The sequence below is a fragment of the Plecotus auritus genome (assembly GCF_963455305.1).
Source record: "Plecotus auritus genome assembly, chromosome: 4".
Lineage (NCBI taxonomy): Eukaryota > Metazoa > Chordata > Mammalia > Chiroptera > Vespertilionidae > Plecotus > Plecotus auritus.
Genome location: NC_137775.1, coordinates 1,221,942 through 1,239,710, shown reverse-complemented (window position 1 = coordinate 1,239,710; position 17,769 = coordinate 1,221,942). Strand labels below are relative to the sequence as shown.

The 17,769-nt window shown below is 65.3% G+C and overlaps 1 protein-coding gene across 7 annotated transcripts in view; it reads right to left on the bottom strand.

The window, feature by feature from the left end:
- The window catches only part of RPS6KA2 (ribosomal protein S6 kinase A2), a 131,485-nt gene that overhangs the window by 2,989 nt on the left and 110,727 nt on the right, over nt 1-17,769 (bottom strand). For 6 of the 7 annotated variants that reach the window (XM_080664451.1, XM_080664454.1, XM_080664453.1 and 3 more), the window contains 14 exons: nt 17,405-17,442; nt 16,260-16,402; nt 16,062-16,132; nt 13,703-13,791; nt 13,188-13,252; nt 11,450-11,552; nt 9,623-9,753; nt 8,444-8,569; nt 7,318-7,407; nt 6,480-6,638; nt 4,411-4,572; nt 3,375-3,451; nt 1,169-1,286; nt 632-769 (listed from right to left, as the gene is read on the bottom strand). In XM_080664451.1, the coding sequence (XP_080520577.1) occupies nt 632-769; nt 1,169-1,286; nt 3,375-3,451; nt 4,411-4,572; nt 6,480-6,638; nt 7,318-7,407; nt 8,444-8,569; nt 9,623-9,753; nt 11,450-11,552; nt 13,188-13,252; nt 13,703-13,791; nt 16,062-16,132; nt 16,260-16,402; nt 17,405-17,442 (1,510 nt within the window). The remainder of the gene's footprint in view (nt 1-631; nt 770-1,168; nt 1,287-3,374; nt 3,452-4,410; nt 4,573-6,479; nt 6,639-7,317; nt 7,408-8,443; nt 8,570-9,622; nt 9,754-11,449; nt 11,553-13,187; nt 13,253-13,702; nt 13,792-16,061; nt 16,133-16,259; nt 16,403-17,404; nt 17,443-17,769) is intronic. The other variant, XM_080664452.1, reaches the window with a different exon arrangement.

Here is a 17,769-nt window from a genome sequence, read left to right as displayed (position 1 = left end):
GAGGAAGGGAGACGGGGAGAGAGAAACATCAACCGTGAGAGCATCGCTGACGGGCTGCCTCCTGCACGCCCCGCTCTGGGGATGTGCCAGGGAATCTATTAGAAAGTTACGGGGTGGGGGTGGGGGTAGGGGGGTGCAGGGCCAGCCTCCCGGGGGCGGCTGCTTTGTGAATAAAGTTTCACCGAAATGCAGCCACAGCGACCGCGGACCGGCTGTCTCGGGGGGTTTCTGTGAGACACAGGCGAGCGGAGTCCTTGAGACAGAGGCATCCGGCTTGAAACGCCTCAGTATTTACTGTCTGGGCTGTCGGAGGAGGGCAGACCTTTGGTCTAGAATGAGGACTTTGGGACCAGGAGTTGGCACAGTCCCAATTCTCTCTCTCCTCTCTCCCTCTCTCCCTCTCTCCCTCTCTCCTCTCTCTCTCTCTCTCTCTCTCTCTCTCTCTCTCTCTCTCTCTCTCTCTCTCATGCACGGAAGCTGTGAGCACGGAACAGAGCAGTAACCATTCAGCGTCCTGCCTGTGTTGCATGTATGTGATGAACTCTGAACCTTTAGGTGAACGGGGAGGCATCACAGCACCTTTTTGCAGCCCACCCCCCCCCCCCCACTTGGCCTCCTGACGCCCAAGTACCTTCACCAGGTGGACGTCCTGTCGGCTGAGCTGGCTCTGGGGCAGGTACTCTCGGTTCACAACCCACGGGTGTTTGAGGACCTGGAGCGCCGTCAGACGCTGCTGCGGGTCCACATGGAGCATCTGGGACACCACGTCCTGTGGGAGGTGGAGTGGGGGACGGGGGAGAGGGACTGTGTGGGCACCGAGCCGCCCGGGGACCCTCCGCCCCTCGAGGGCAGACCTGGCCGCTGTTGTCCCAGCTGCCGCCTGCCTTACACACGGGCTTCCCAGCCTCCACCGTCACATCAGCCCATTTTTTAAAAAATATCCGCGTCTCTCCCTTCTCTCTCTGTACACACACACATCTTACTGGCTCTGACACACCAAGACGGCGGAAAATGTGGAAAGTGCTAGAAAACAGTTTTTCCAAAAGTGTTTTTGGCTGAGCAGCTTTGAAAACGATCCTGCCGATGAGGTATCCGTGTTGTTGGTGCGTCGGGGGCAGAGAACGGCCGCTCCGAGTGCCCACCCAGGAAGCGCTGGGCGTGGGCTCACCTTGGCCGCCTCCGAGACCGAGTCCCAGTTCCCTCCGGAGAGCGCGTACTTCCCGCTGCCGATCCGCGCCAGGATCTCCTCCGGGGTGTCGTCCGGCCCGTTGGCAAACGGGGTGAACCTGTGTAACAAGAGGGCTTATGGTGACGAGAACGCACGATCTCAAATTCACAACGGAATCCTGCCTTTCTGTTGTTAAACATGGCCTTTCCTTAGCCCGGCCGGCGCGACTCAGGGGTTGAGCGTCGACCTATGAACCAGGAGGTCACGGTTTGATTCCCGGTCAGGGCACAGGCCTGGGTTGTGGGCTCGATCCCCCCATAGGGGATGTGCAGGAGGCAGCCGATCCATGATTCTCTCTCATCATGGATGTTTCTATCTCTCGCTCCCTCTCCCTTCCTCTCTGAAGTCAATAAAAAAATGTATTTTTAAAAGCAGCCGTTTCTTCCCCATCGTGCTCCGAATCCATGGTGCGGGACAGACGGCAAAGCACCATTTACTTCTTAGTGCTCCGTCCACGTCCGCACTCGGTCACGGCTGGGGTCCACGGGGCAGGTGAGCCAAGCTCCGTGGACCCAGCACAAGCTTTCCTGGACCGCTTCTGGCTTTCCTGGCAACAGCGTACAATAGTGGTCGGCCCACTGGCTCCGTTTCCATGGTGACAACGTGACGTGATGGATGAGAGCTGGAGACTTGAGGTCTGAGGGACCCCTGGTTCATTGATCACCAACTCTGGGTTCTCTGACAAATTACTATTGTTTTATTTATTTATTTTTAAAAATATATTTTATTGCCTTTTTACAGAGAGGAAGGGAGAGGGATAGAGAGTTAGAAACATCGATGAGAGAGAAACATCGATCAGCTGCCTCCTGTACACCTTCCACTGGGGACGTGCCTGCAACCAAGGTACATGCCCTTGACCAGAATCGAACCTGGGACCTTTCAGTCCGCAGGCCGACGCTCTATCCACTGAGCCAAACCAGGTAGGGCTCTGACAAATTATTTTTGAGCTTCAGTGGCCACATGGGTAGGACCATGGGCTCACAGGGATCCCGGTACCATGGGCAAACACACAGAACGTGCGTGCTCGGTGCGTGACCGCCGTGAATGCGTGACGGGTGTTTCCTGTCCACAGGTACCCGCTCTCCGAGCAGGGGGTTCTGGTGATTCTCACAGCCGGGCCGTGACCTCCATCAGGGACCCGGCAGCGTGACGCCAGGGATCCCGGCCGCCGCCCCCTTCGGCACTAGTCACCGACTGACGATGAAATCCTAGTCAGGCTGGCCCATTCCTTCTCACAAGGCACCGTGTCCGCTTTGCTGCCGTCAAAAGGATGCGGGGGGGGTCCCCTCCACTTGAGTATGTATTCGACTTAACACGCTGAGCACCAGGGGGTTTAGGATTCTAGACTTCATGGCCAGAGGGAGCCTTAGATGCCACCCAGCGTTGGCCTCTCCTTCAAAGGGAGGGAGCCGAGGCCCGGGGGGTCAGGAGTCAGCCGGCAGCTGAGCTCGCGGGGGAGACACGACCCACTTCCCACACCACCAGGTGCCTGGTCCCAGGAAACTGGTCCCCGCACGTCTGACGGCCACCGTCGGCCACAGCGGCACGAGCGGCCGCACGCCTCCGGGTGCTGTCGGACCGGGGCCTTTATGGGCGCTTCCTGGCTCGAGAGGATGATTTTTATTTTATTTATTTTTATCTTTGTTAATCCTCACCCGAGGATATGTTTCCATTGATTTCTAGAGAGAGTGGAAGGGAGTGGGGGAGAGAGAGAAGCATCGATGGGAGAGAGGAACATGGGTTGGTTGCCTCTGCAAGCGCCAGACCAACCGGGGCCAGGGAGGGAGCCTGCAGCCCAGGCACGTGCCCTTGACCGGGATCGAACCTGCGACCCTTCGTCCACAGGCCGCCGTCAGGAGCGTGACTTTAAGGAGCGGATGGGTGGACACTTTCAGGGAGTGGCCCCCGTGGAGCTGAGGATGTGGGCGGAGGCCCGAGGCCTGCATGTCCATGGGTGAGCAGGGCCTGCAGCCCGGGTCCCTAATCTGGAGGGACCAGGGCCCTGCCTGCTTCTCGCTTCTCCTGGAAGGGACTGAGGAAGCCCAAGGTTCGCCCACACCCGCGCCCCGGGGACAGGGTCAGCCTACGGGCCCACGCCTCCGTGTGGGCGGGAACGCCGGGCGCTGGCACCCTCGGGTCCGCTCACCCCGCCAGCATGGTGTACAGAAGGATGCCCAGGCTCCAGATGTCGCACGCCGCGTCATAGCCTTGCCGCTTCAGGACCTGGTGGGACAGACGGCCACGGGTGAGCACTGGGCGGAGACAGTTCAAGGTCTCGGCGTGCTGCTCGGGGGGGCGGGGGGGGCCCGCGATCCCGCAGCGTGGGGACGGGGTGTCGTTCATTAAGGCAAAGCCACCGCAGTGCGCCCCACGGGCTCCCCAAAGGCCAGCCCCGCGGGAGCCACAGCCTGCGGACAGCGGCTCGCAGACCGAGGAGGGCGCATCGCACTGTGGGGTCCTCAAACTTTTTAAACAGGGGGCCAGTTCCCTGTCCCTCAGACCGCTGGAGGGCCGGACTATAGTTTAAAAAAAAAACGATGAACAAATTCCTATGCGCACTGCGGGCCCGGGACGCGTCGGCTGCTAAGCAGGACAGGCAGCGGCCCCTGGCGGGCCGGATACATGTCCTCGGCGGGCCGCATGTGGCCCGCGGGCCGTAGTTTGAGGACGTCTGGATAAGGCAAAGAACTGCTTACATGGAGGTCAGACAGGACGTAACACCGACACCCTCACCGCCCGAGGAGCCGCGCTGGGTGCGTGCTGTGTGCAGCCCCCGCCTCCACCCCCAGAACTCTGCGTCTTCCGACCTCAGCCCCCCTCACCCTCCGTCCCAGGCCCTGCCGCCCGCCCTCTGCGTCTTCCCTCCAGGTGCCAGACAGGGGTCACCCTCTGGTGTCTGGCTCATCTCTTCCCACAATGTCCTCAAGGAGCGTCTGTGTCGCCTGGGGCGGGACTCCCCTCCCTGAGGCTGGGCCACGTCCCGCTGTGGGGACGGCGCTCCCTTCAGCCACTCATGACCCCCGGGGGGGCTCCCACCCACGGCCACTGTGCCAGGCTGCTGTGAGCAGGTGGCAGATGTCACGTAAACAGATAAAAAAAGCCGTGCCTGGGCAGGTAGTGGCCCTGCCTTCGGTTTGTGTGCGAGGCCGCCACTCCCCGCCCCCGCCAGCTCGGGAGCTCACCTCGGGGGCCACGAAGTTGGCCGTGTAGCAGGGCGTCATCAGCAGCCCGTTCTCGGCGCGCAGCTGCTTGGCGAACCCGAAGTCGCAGATCCGGATGGACTCGGGGTTCCCGGACTCGTCCACGTACAGAATGTTGCTCGGCTTCAGGTCCCGGTGCACAACCTCCAGAGGCAGGAGGGACTGCCTAAGGGGGGGCCCTGGACGGCGGGGGGCAAAGGGGAGCGGGAGTGGGAGAGCGGGGGTGGGGTAGGGAGCGGGAGAGCAGAGGCGCTAGGAACCGGGGTTTACTCGGGAGCCCTTTACTTACACCCCTGCAGCAGGGCAAGGCAGCTCGGATGCTGAACTTAGAGCCACCCCCCCCGGCCCCCTTCACACTGACTCACATCCGAGACCGCGCAAGCCCCTCGGACGGTGAGTGAGATTTGAAAGAATAACAAATGGGCAGCTCTGCTAGCCACGGGGCGGCTCAGGGGCCGGGAGACCGGAGCTGTGGCGACCGCCCTGGCTGGGGCTCAGCTGGTTGGAGCATTGTCCTTGCAGCACAAGGTGGTGGGTTTGGTCCCGTCAGGGCGTGTACAGGAGGCAACTGATGGACGTTTTTCTCTCACATTGACGTTCTCTCTCTTTCTTCTCCCTTCCTCTCTCTCTAAAATTCAATAATAAAAACATATCCTTGAATGAGGATTTTAAAAAAAGGGAATGTGGTGAGTTCAGGTAACCTGAATATAAAGGTTTCTGAAGATGAATATTTGCACCCGGCCAGCGTGGCTCAGTGGTTAAGTGTCAACCTATGAGCCAGGAGGTCACAGTTCAATTCCCAGTTAGGGCACATGCCTGGGTCGTGGGCTCCATCCCCAGTGGGGGGCATGCAGGAGGCAGCGGATCAGTGATTCTCATCATTGATGTGTCTATCTCTCTCTCCCTCTCTGAAATCAATAAAGATATCCTACCTAATAAAAGAGTAATATGCAAATTGACTGTGCCTCCGCTACACCCACAAGCCACGCCCACCAGCCAATCGGGAGTGAGTATGCAAATTAACCCAACCAAGATGGCTGTGGCCATGGAGAGAGCAGGAGGCTTGGGGTTCCCCGGCGATGGAGGAAGACAAGCTTCCGCACACCCTGGCAGGCCCAGGCCTCTGCTGAAGGCTACAAAGTTTTAATTATAGAAGATAAATAAATCCCAACAAAAATGGCTGCAGCCACGGAGCAAGCAGAAGGCTTGGCTCCGCTGAAGGCTACAAAGTTTCAACTATAGAAGATAAATAAACCCCAGATACCAGGGTCTCCGCTTGGGTCGCTGGGGGGCATGGCTGGCCTGCAAACCACCACAGGCCCCTCACCCAGGCCACCCCACACCCCAAGGGAACCCCCACCCTGATCCGGGACACCCTTCAGGGCAAACCAGCTGTCCCCCACCTGTGCACCAGGCCTCTATCCTAGCTAATAAAAGAGTGATATGCAAATTGACTGTCACTCCAACACACAAGATGGCTGCCCCCATGTGGTCAAAGATGGACGTCACAAGATGGCCTGCAAGGGAGGGCAGTTGGGGGCAATCAAACCAGCAGGAGAGGACAGTTAGGGGTGACCAGGCTGGCAGAGGAGGGCAGTTAGGAGTGACTGGGCCTGCAGGGGAGGGCAGTTAGGAGCAAACAGGCTGGCAGTTAGGCATCAATCAGGCTGGCAGGGGAGTGGTTAGGGGGTGATCAGGCTGGCAGGCAGAAGCAGTTAGGGGCAATCAGGAAGGCAGGCAGGCGAGCAATTGGGAGCCAGCAGTCCTGGATTGTGAGAGGTAGTATCAGGCCTAAATGGGCAGTTGGACATCCCTCGAGGGGTCCCAAATTGAAGAGGGTGCAGGCTGGGCTGAGGGACACACACCCCCGTGCACGGATTTCGTGCACCGGGCCTCTAGTATATATATATAAAAAGAGGAATATTTGTCTCATGCCCGCTGTGTCCCGCAGGGTTAGGTGTCAGTGCACCAGGGATTTCAGACACAGAGGGAAGCAGCGTGCAGGCCACATGCACAGCTCTGCTCCCCGCCCCCCCGCCTGCCCCACTCACCCCCTGCGAGTGCAGGTAGTCCATGGTCCGGGCGATGGTGCACAGCACGGCGCTGGCCTCGCGCTCCGAGAAGCAGCGCTGCCGCAGGATGCGGTCCAGCAGCTCCCCGCCGCGCATCAGCTCCGTCACCAGGTACACGAACTGCCCCTCGTCGTAGACCTGGGCCCGGAGGGTGCAGGGGTCAGTGCTGCGTCCCCCAGGGCGTGCCCGGGAGAGAGGGACAGCTCAGGGGGGGCTCCCGGGACGTAAAAGCAAAGCTTGTGCAGCACGAGTGAAGGGCCAGTCCACTCACTGGGGCGCGGCTCTGAGGACAGAACCCGCGTGAGTGATCGGAGCCGGGCAGGAATGACAGCGAGGCAGGAGCTCACGCACGCCTGCATGCTGAGGCACTGCTGGGCTGAGTCCTGACCTCTGTCCTCCCCCCGCCTCACCCCGCAGACATGTAGACACTGAACGTGTGGAGGTTGCACATAGCACGCAGCAGGCCCAGGGCGGTGGTGCAGACGCTCCGTGCACCTGGCACCTGGGGACGTGGACGGCAGGTCCGGGCAGAGCCCCCGCCCTGCGTCTGACAAGTCCACGGGCCTCTATGCCAGGACAGGACCTGGAGCAGCCGGACCCCACGGCCCAGACAGGCAGGGGCGGCCGAGCTGACGTCGCCCCCTGGGGCAGCTCTCCGGGGAAAGCGAGGGGAACAGGGAGCACCGCTCGCACGGCCTTCACACTCTGGCTGTCTACGCGCCGCCCCCCCCCCCCGCCCCGTGCACCCCCCGTCGCCCTGCACGGGCCGAGCACCGAGGAGACATCGACGGGCACGGAGCACCCCGGGTGCACTCACGTCCTTGAGGGTGATGATGTTGGGGTGCTGGCCATACCGCAGCAGGATCTCGATCTCCTCCGAGGGGTCCCTCCTGCTCTTGTCGATGATCTGGAACGGACCGTGGTCCCGTGAGGCTCTCGGACAGACGGCGCCACAGGCCGGGACCTTTCCACCTCCTGCTCCCCCGGGGACAAGGCCGACTGCCTGGGAATTCTCGGCACCCTCTCCCCCCGCCGCTCCGAGGAGACGGGGCGTGGGTGTGGGCTCTCAGGGAGAGTTCTGGGCCCCGGAGGGCAAGCCATGCCCCAGGCAGCTTCCTGTGTCCTTGGACAGGCTCGTGGCCACGCACCCAGACACGTCTGGTAACGATGGCCCAGGTGGACCGCCCCCCGCCGCCCCCCGCCCCGGAGTCCAGGTCGGCTGGGTGGGGGTGGGGGGGGGGGTCGGGCATCATGTAGAGAGCATACAGTATCCCCTCCCAGACACTAGGTCACCTCGTGGCAAGGGAACCGCTGTAACCCACACCGGCCCACCCGGAAACTGACGTTTTGTATTTCCTGATCAAATACGTCGTAATGCGGCAACAATGACAGAGCCAATGCTACCAGCTGGAGTGACAGATTGGATGGCGGACGTTGCTACGGCTCCTGATGGCTGAGAGTGCCGCCACCCCCCCCACCCCCCCCCCCACCCCCCACCGCCGCCGCCAACGCGTGAGGCTTGGCCCGGCTGGGCTGCTGCTCGAGCCTGCGGCTATTTCTGTGCCTTGATTCTTGGGGACTGCATCCACGTTCCCTCCTTCCCGCTCTGTCCCTCCCTTTGCCGATCGCTGCGCCTGCCCCTAACCCTGTATTCCCAAACGCCGGTGCCCAAACCCACCCCGCCAGCGTGGACTTCCCACAGAGCTGCGGGAAGGGTCAGCACCGCCATGTTGACCAGAGCTGAAAATACTCATGATTTTTAAAATAAAGTTCAAATGGGGACCTAAGGTCAGAGCCCGGGAACCCCGTCGTGTGGGAGCCTGGAAGGTGGAGGGCGGGGCGGGGCGGGGCGGGGCAGGGGGCGGCACCTGCAGGTGGGCGCAGGCAGCTGTGGGGGGAGGGGCGGGGCGGCGCCCCCATCAGCACCGCCGGCACGGCCTCACCTTCACGGCGTACTCGGCGTCTGTGGCTCTGTGCACGCACCGCTTGCACACCGAGTAGGAGCCCACCCCGATGTCCTCCTTGACCTCGTAGCCGTCGGAGAAGTGGACGTTGTCCCCGTGCAGCTGCTGAGGGATGGAGGCGGGGCCCTCAGCGCTCCGGGGCAGGGGGGGGGGACGGAGGCGGGGCCCTCAGCTCTCCGGGGCAGGGGGGGGGGGACGGAGGCGGGGCCCTCAGAGCTCTCGAACGGGGGTGGTGGGAGACACAGAGCGCAGGGGCCAAGGGGGTCCGGACTGTGAGCCTCCACATGGAGGCTAGGGGGCGAGTCCTCTGGCCAGGGCCACAGAGCCAGGACGACGGCTCCCCCCCCACCCCCACCCCAGCCTCCCCCAGCTCTCGGTCACACCCCTTTCAGACACCGGGGCTCTGTCATTGGCGGCCAGTTCCCCAGCAGCTGAGAGAGTGGGTCCGGAAGCGGGAGGGGATGGAGCCCGGGGGGCCCAGGTGTGGGGCTCAGACGCCACGTTGCATCCTGAGCGCGTGTCTGCGTGTCTGCGTGGGGACATCTAAGTGGCAATCTGACCCCGTGAGGCCCGGTCACCACCGTGTACAAGCACCGAGGCCAGGCGCGCCCTCCCAGCCCGCGTCGCCCCTTCGGACACCCTGCCTTCTTCCCCCAAGCGCGGTGGGAGAGAAATGTGAAACCCAGCCCCGCCCCCCCCCCCCCCCCCCAGCCCCGACTGCCTTAGACGCAATGGCATCGTGGGTGCTGCTCGGATGGCTCCGTGTCCGGTTGGGTGGACAAGGCAGGAACCCGCACAAGTCACCTTCCTGCCCACCCCCCCCCCCGCTCACCTTCCTGCCCTCCCCCCCGTCACCTTCCTCCCCCCCCCTCACCTTCCCCCCCCCCCCCGCCTGGGGCCCTGGCTCCACTCCCCACAGCGAGGCCGCCCGCCCGTGCCACCTGTGGCTCGGCCCGCACGCCTGACCTCCACCTCCGGACTCCCCTTCCTCAGGACGAGCGAAGGGGGACGAGGTCACGGTCACAGGCCACGGTCAGACGTTACAGCCGGCTCTCGGAGGCGCCCGCGAGGCCCGGGAAGTCAGGGCGGAGAGCACCGCTCAGGGAGATGGCTCCCCGCTTGCACGTGATCCCCCCCCTCCCCCCCCCCCAGGGTTACCTGCACGATGGGGTGAACGGCTGCTCTGGGCAGGTCCTGCTGCGGCGGCTCCTGGACCAGGTTGGAGGCCACGAAACTGAAGCCTCTGAACAGCTGGTGCGAGTTGGCGCTGGGGGGCACGCCCGGCGAGTCTGTGGGGAACGGGGAGCGGTCAGCTCCGGGGGGGCTGCGGGACTGCGGGGTGGGACAGCGTGGGGTCAGCGTGGGGTGTGGAGACAGCGTGGGGACAGAATGAGGCGTGGGGACAGCGTGGGGCGTGGGATTGGCGTGGCGTGTGTGGGGACAGCGTGGGGACAGAATGAGGCGTGGGGACAGCGTGGGGCGTGGGGACAGCATAGGGCATGGGGACAGCGTGGGGCATGGGGACAGCGTGGGGACAGAATGAGGCGTGGGGACAGCGTGGGGCGTGGGGACAGCATAGGGCATGGGGACAGCATGGGGCGTGGGGTTGGCGTGGTGTGTGTGGGGACAGCGTGGGGCGTGGGGACGGTGTAGGGACAGCGTGGGGCGTGGGGACGGTGTAGGGACAGTGTGGGGCGTGGGGTCAGCGTGGGGCATGGGGACAACGTGGGGACAGCGTGGGGCGTGTGGGACAGCATGGGGACAGAGTGGGACATGGGGATGGCATGGGGACAGTGTGGGGCGTGGGGACAGCGTGGAGTGTGGGGACAGCATGGAGACAGTGTGGGGCGTGGGGGCGGCGTGGGGTCAGCGTGGGGATGGCATGGGGACGGCGTGGGGACGGCGTGGCGTGTGGGATCAGCATGGGGCGTGTGGGGACAGCGTGGGGCGTGGCGACAGCATGGGGCATGGGGTCGGCGTGGGGACAGCGTGGGGTCGGCGTGGGGACAGCGTGGCGTGTGCATGCAGTGAGTGTGTGGTGTCGTGTGTGCCTGAGGTGCCTCGCTGACTCCTGCAGCAGAGCTAACAACACTGGAGCTGGTTGCTGGTGACGGTCTTGGGGCCACGGGGGCAGCAGGAGGCCCCGAAAGGACTCGGTGACCGCCCCGTGCCACGGCCCTCGTGGGCAGCACCAGAACCGCATCCTCCCCGTCCCTGAGCCGCCGCCACCTCCGCCGGGTCACGCGCTGCCCGCCCCACTGTCCCGCGAAGCTGGGAGGCTGCAGGTCTGCCCCAGCTCGCACCCGAGCGCCGTGGTGGCTGAACGGGCTTCACCGACAGCCTCAACCACGGGGACAGGTGCGTCCCCGTCCCAACCCGGGGCACTCGGTGCTTTGTGTCTGGCCAGCTATTTGCTTCGTGATTCTCTAAGAACCACGGACGAGTTCGGCTTCCAAAGCCGCAAGAAGGGAACCCGTGCCCACTCCCACGGGATCCCAGGAGCCGACTCATCCGTGACGATCACAGCGCGGTAACGTGCAAAGGGGGCGAGCAGACCTGGTGGGACTGGGGGGGCCTGCAGCGTGGCTGCGGGCGGAGCGGGAAAGCTAATTTCCACTCTGCGCGGCTGAGGCCCGCAGCTGGGGAACCGCTCCGACGGGCGTTTCCGTTGCACAGTCAGAGCTGTACTTCACACATCTGTACACGTAGCTGCGCCCCCCGCCCCCCGCCCCCCGGCTCTCCTAATGAAACGGGAGGTGTCGTGTCTCCAGATTCTGTCCTGTGTGTCCGTCTGAAAGGGGGGCCACTGGACTGGCACCTCAGACCAAGAAGTGGGGGGCTGGGGTCTATAGGAGCCTGGATGAATCCCTAACAGAACGGACCACTATTTCCCGTGAAGGCGCCTTGAGTCCGGGATCCTCTGGTCCGGTAGGAGGACCTGCCATCGGCAAGGACCCAGGGCGACACCCCCTCGCTGCGGCACACCTGTGGGCGTCCGGGCTGTGAACTCGGGGTCGAAGTGGAAGGTGTCCTCGGGACGGCCCACGGCGGGCTTGAAGGGCGGCTTGATGTCCTTCCGGTACAGCTTCTGCGGGAAAGCGAGACACGTGAGCAGGCGGGGTGAGGGGCAGGGAGAGCGAGGCGGGGTGAGGGGCCGGGGTCACAGGCGCGTGGGTCACCCGGCTCCGGTCTCCTGGACAACGGCACCCCACACGCTGACATGTAAGTGAATACATGTCAATTACATGTCCCATGGGAACGTGTCAAGTCACAGCCACGGCGAGGCGTTGGGGACATGGCAACCGCGCTCGTTTTAGGGCAGTGGGCTGCCTCCTTTTGGGCCGCAGACGCTGTTCCTTCAAGTAAACCCTGTAGGACAGTGTCTCGCCCCACGTCGGGGACGGAACCGTGGGAAGCGCCCTGCCCCGGGCACCTCCTCCCACCCCAGCGACCTCGGGGCCAGCGCCTGGGCCCCCAGCTCCGCGGGGATGGAAACGGCCAGGAGGCCGCGCTCTGGGTCCTTTCTCGCTCGCACCCCAGGGCCTGGCCGGGGGCCGGCTCCTCCCCTGACCCCGGCTCTGCCTGCCCCGCATCTGCTACCCGACTCTCCCATCAGGGGGGCCGGGCGGGCTTCGGGATGGGGGACGGCCTTGGGGCCACCGGGGGCAGCAAGTGCTCCGACCTTGCTGTGCGCACTTTCCCGCGGTCGGAGCACCCGCATCCCGATGGCTCGGGCCTCGCATGGGCACCACGCCCAGGAGGCCCCGCCCGCATCACGTCCGTCCGCAGGGCCTGCCTGGAAGCGCCGTCCGCCTGGGCTGTTGTCCGCCCTCCTCCTGGCACGGGAAGGACCCCGGCACGGGAAGGACCCCGGCACGGGAAGGACCCCGGCACGGGAAGGACTGCTCTGGGGGTGACTCAGGTTGGGGATCCGCACAGACGCGCTGGGATCCGGCTCAGGGGGAGGATACGCTGCATCTGGGCAGAAGGCAGGGGGCGGGGCACCAGCCAGAGGACGTGGGGTCCGGGCGGTGGGCCTTGAGGGAGGGCCAGGGCCTGCAGGACCCCGCTCCCCAGGGAGGCCGAGCGGGGTTCCTTTGGGGCTCAGGCCACCTGGAGACCTCGGGGCCATCCCCGGCGGGCGGGCGGGGCGGGCAGGGCGTGCTGCAGCCACGGGGCACGCGCAGCCGCTCGGCTGACCAGGATGAGGGGCGCTCCCCGCAGGCCACGCCCCCACGGTGCACGAACCCCGGCACCGGGCCTCTAGTCTCATGGGAAAGCCCTGGAAGCAGGACCACGAAGCCAGGCTTTAAAGCCCCTCCCCCAGGTTGGATGCCACCTGGGGTGGGGGCGCGAGGCTGTGGGGGCAGGGCAGGGAGCCCCGAGAGCTGCCGGGAGCTGAGCACGTGTGTGACACGTTCTGGGAGGTAAGACTGGGCTGGAGAGCTGCCCGTCTCAGCCACAGCGCCCCTCCCCGCACCCATGGGAGGTGCCCAGAGGTGACCCCTCCCACCCTGAGCGGCTGAGGCTGCGGGGACTGTTGGATCACGCTGCCCAAAGGCTCTGAGGGCACCTGCCGGCGAGGGGCGGGCTCTTCCCTGAGCCTCCGCCCGGCCAGGCGGCTCCGGGGCCCCGTCGGGTGACAGGTGGACGTGGCCTCGGTGTGTGCCGACGGCTGGTGTGCCCCCGCCCCCGTCACTGTGTGGGGACCACGGCCACTTACGTTCCAGTCTATGGTGACGAAGAACGGGTGACGCTTGATCTCCTCCACGCCGTCACTGCCCGCACCTGCCGTGGGACAGCCCGTGAGCAGGGGCGGACCCGCAGGTGTGAGCGGGGATCCCCCACCCACGGAGGGCGACCCGGGAGGCCCCTGGGGACCCCGCAGAGACTGCGATGGAGGTAAGTGTGGTGGCGACCTCGGGGAACCCGGGTCTGCGCCTGCTGAGACGCCGCAGTGAAGGGGCTGACCTAGAAGCAGCCCCTCCAGGCCGTCCCGGTCTCAGTCCCGAGGAGGCGGCAGGAAAGGCCACCGCCTGGTGTGGAAACGGGGGCTTTGCCAGCAGCTCCCGCCACGAGGGCAGCGGCCGTGAGCGGGGACCTCACGGGTCCTGTGTCCTTGGAGCTCAGGCGACAGCACCCCCACCCGCACCCCCTCTGGGCCCCGGGACCCGGGAGCAGGCACAGAGCGGGGGCAGGTGTCCTGTCCCCGTGTCCCCGGGCGGGGGCGGCGCTTACCCAGCCGGTTGCACGGGTTCCGCTTGAAGAGCGCTCGCAGCAGGCTCTGTGCCTCGGCGCTGAGGAACTGAGGCATGCCCAGCTTGGCCCTGTGGGGTGGGGCGGGGCGGGCGGTCAGGGTGGCACGGACGCCAGGTGCCACCACCCGCTGCCCGGTCACAGCCACCAGGTGTGACCACCATCACTGCCCGGTCACAGCCACCAGGTGTGACCACCCTCACCGCCCGGTCACGGCCACCAGGTGTGACCACCCTCACTGCCCGGTCACGGCCACCAGGTGTGACCACCCTCACTGCCCGGTCACGGCCACCAGGTGTGACCACCCTCGCTGCCCGGTCACGGCCACCAGGTGTGACCACCCTCGCTGCCCGGTCACGGCCACCAGGTGTGACCACCCTCGCTGCCCGGTCACGGCGACCAGGTGTGACCACCCTCGCTGCCCGGCCACGGCGACCAGGTGTGACCACCCTCACTGCCCGGCCACGGCCACCAGGTGTGACCACCCTCACTGCCCGGCCACGGCGACCAGGTGTGACCACCCTCACTGCCCGGTCACGGCCACCAGGTGTGACCACCCTCACTGCCCGGTCACGGCCACCAGGTGTGACCACCCTCACTGCCCGGCCACGGCCACCAGGTGCGACCACCCTCACTGCCCGGTCACGGCCACCAGGTGCGACCACCCTCACTGCCCGGCCACGGCGACCAGGTGCGACCACCCTCACTGCCCGGCCACGGCCACCAGGTGCGACCACCCCGCTGCCCGGTCACGGCCACCAGGTGTGACCACCCCGCTGCCCGGTCACGGCCACCAGGTGTGACCACCCTCACTGCCCGGTCACGGCCACCAGGTGTGACCACCCTCACTGCCCGGTCACGGCCACCAGGTGTGACCCCCTCACTGCCCGGTCACGGCCACCAGGTGTGACCCCCTCACTGCCCGGTCACGGCCACCAGGTGTGACCACCCTCACTGCCCGGTCACGGCCACCAGGTGTGACCACCCTCACTGCCCGGTCACGGCCACCAGGTGTGACCACCCTCACTGCCCGGTCACGGCCACCAGGTGTGACCACCCTCGCTGCCCGGCCACGGCCACCAGGTGTGACCCCCTCACTGCCCGGTCACGGCCACCAGGTGAGCCTGTGCTCCCGACCGGCCCGGCAGCTCAGAGACCAGTGAGCTCCCGTGGCCGGCAGCGTGCCCTGGCCCGGGTCAGGCCCTCCCGCACCGTAAGGTGGGAGCCCTGTCCACGAGGGCGGCGCCGGGGATGCCGACCACTTAGCAACGAAAACTGAGACAGTGTCCCAGCCACTCCTTCAAAGCTCCGTTCACAACCGGGAAGCCGCTGGGAGCCACAGCCCCGCCACCACCAGGGACTGTCCACGGGATTGACCGCGTCCCGGACCGCAAAGAGGGCTTTGGGCAGCGACGGTCTCCTGTGGGGTCTCGTCCTGGGGGCCTGGGGAAGGAGGGCCTCGCACGCCCGGGTGGGGGTCTCAGGCCCCGGGGAAGGCGGGACCCCAGCTGGGAGCTGCCCCCAGGAATGCCGGCCCCCGCGGACCGGGCACATGCCTACCACCCACCCCCCCCAGCTTTGCTGAGGGACGAGGGTAGCTTTAGAGAAAGTGCAGATCCCCCTTCAGCCTTAAAGGAACGGAGGCAATCACCCCAAAACCAGGGTGTCGTCCTCGCCGGGAGCCTGGGAACTGCTCTCCTGGGGTCTCCTCTGCGGCCCCCTCTCCATGGGGCACATCACCCACAAACACCGCAGCCTCAGGGCCTCCGGCTTCCGTGTCCACTCACGGGGCTGAGCGAGGCACTGTGAGGACAGCGGGCCCCCTTCGGCTCACAGCGAGCCCCTCCCCGACACGGAGGGGTCCCCACTCCCAGCCCCGCCCTCGGCCCCCTCCCTCCGGGAGCTCGGCCCACGTCCTGCCCACACGGACCCAGGACAGGTGGACGATGCCACGCCCTGGGGTCAGATTCCGTCGGGAATTCTAAGGGCAAACCCATCCGGGTGGTGAACGACCCCCGGGATAAGGAGGGAGGAAGACGCGTGCACCTGCAGCACAGGTGGGAGGAAAGGGACCCCCTCCGTGTCCTCTGAGCCCCAAGCCTCGCCCTCTGACCCCGTCAATCACCCTATTCCCAGGCCCTGCCACCGGACGCCACGGAGCATCCTTCCTGGTGGAGAGCCTATCGGGGTGGACGAGTCCCTCGGGCCCCTGGCAGGGCGGCCGCCCGTTCCCCCCCGTGGCCGTCACCGCCCACGCCTGCTGGGGCCCCCGGGTGCTGAGCCCGAGGCTCCTGGGGTGAGAGGCGCCGACGGGTGGAGCCACGGGGCGTCTCGTACTCACTTGAGGATGAGGCCCATGGTCTCCTTCCTGTCCTTGCCCTGGAACGGCAGGGACCCCGTGAGCATCTCGAACTGCAGAGACAGAGCAGGGGGCGCTCAGACCCGCAGAGAAGGTTCTGGAAGGGCCGTGCTGTCCCGGGGACGGGGTGCGGAGGGGCAGGTGCGAGGGCCTGGCACACCCCGGGCAGGACGCCCTCACCATGAGCACGCCGAAGGACCACCAGTCGGCGCTCTGCGTGTGGCCCCGCCGGTTCACCACCTCGGGCGCCATGTACTCAATGGTCCCGCAGAACGAGTAGGCACGCGTGTCGTGGTCGATGGCCTCCTTGCTCAGCCCGAAATCTAGGGAAAAAGAGCGCGGACTTCTCAGTCTCCGAGGCACAGCCGGCGGCTTCGGCGGCGTTTCTGTGGACTCTGCCCCGCTGGGCATCACGGCCCACCCACTCTGCCCAACTCAACCCCTCGGCCGCCGGCGCCCATGCCCTCAGGCGCTGCGTGAAGCCTGGAACGCCCTGGGCGACGGCCTTCAGAAGCCTACAGGTCCGGGGGCCCTGGAAGGGGTCAAGAAATCGTACTTCTGCCCGGCTGGTGTTGCCCAGTGGTGAGCGTCAACCTATGAACCAGGAGGTCACGGTTCAATTCCTGGTCAGGGCACAGGCCCGGGTTGCGGGCTCGATCCATCCCCAGTGTGGGGTGTGCAGGAGGCAGCCGATCCCTGATTCTCTCTCATCATGGATGTTTCTCTCTCTCTCTCCCTCCCTCTCTCTGAAATCAATAAAATGTATACATTTTTAAAATAAATTGTACTTCTTAGTGACCACCATGAAGTCCCCAGGAGACCTGATTTCTAACAGGCCCACGCAGAGGGCCTGACAGCACGTGGGGGCCGCTGACCAGACTGGCAGGTGGGGTTTGTTGGAGGGAAAGGAGGGAGGAGGGGAAAGGAGGGAGGAGGAAGAGGGGAGGAGGAGGGAAAAAGGAGGGAGGAGAGGGGAGGGAGGAGGGAGGAGAGGGGAGGGAGGAGGGAGGAGAAGGGAGGGAGGAGGGAGGAGAGGGGGAGAGGGGAGGGGAGGAGGGAGGAGGGAGGAGAGGGGAGGGAGGAGGGAGGAGGGAGGAGAGGGGAGGGAGGGAGGAGGGAGGAGAGGGAGGAGGGAGGAGGGAGGAGAGGGGAGGGAGGGAGGGAGGAGGGAGGAGGGAGGAGGGAGGAGGGAGGAGAGGGAAGAGGGAGGGAGGAAGGAGAGAGAGATAGAAACATCCTCTCTTCTCTCCCTCCCTCCCCCTCCTCCCGCAGCGGGGCTGATTCTCAGGGCGGGGGGAGGTCTCGAGGGCCCGGCACTCACTCACCTGTGACCTTGATGTGGCCCTCCTCGTCCAGGAGGATGCTGAGGGGAGAGCAGAGGCTCTGTCAGCGCCCGGCAGGTAGGCACGCGGCGGGGAGGGGGGTATGGCACCCAGGGACCCCCCAGGCCACCCGTGCGCAGCCTCCACGCAGGAGCTGCCTGCGTCCAGTGCATGATTAAGAGGACAACCTATGGGTTTTCATCTTTGCGTTTCAGTGACCCCATAATCTTGGCCCAGAAATGAGCAGCTTTCACGAGGAATCGCTCACTCATCCTCACTGACAACATCTGCCCTCCTCCAGCCCTGCCATGACGTGTGACTCCTTTTAACTATAAAGATCCCTTCGACCTGTAAAAAGAGGGAGCGCA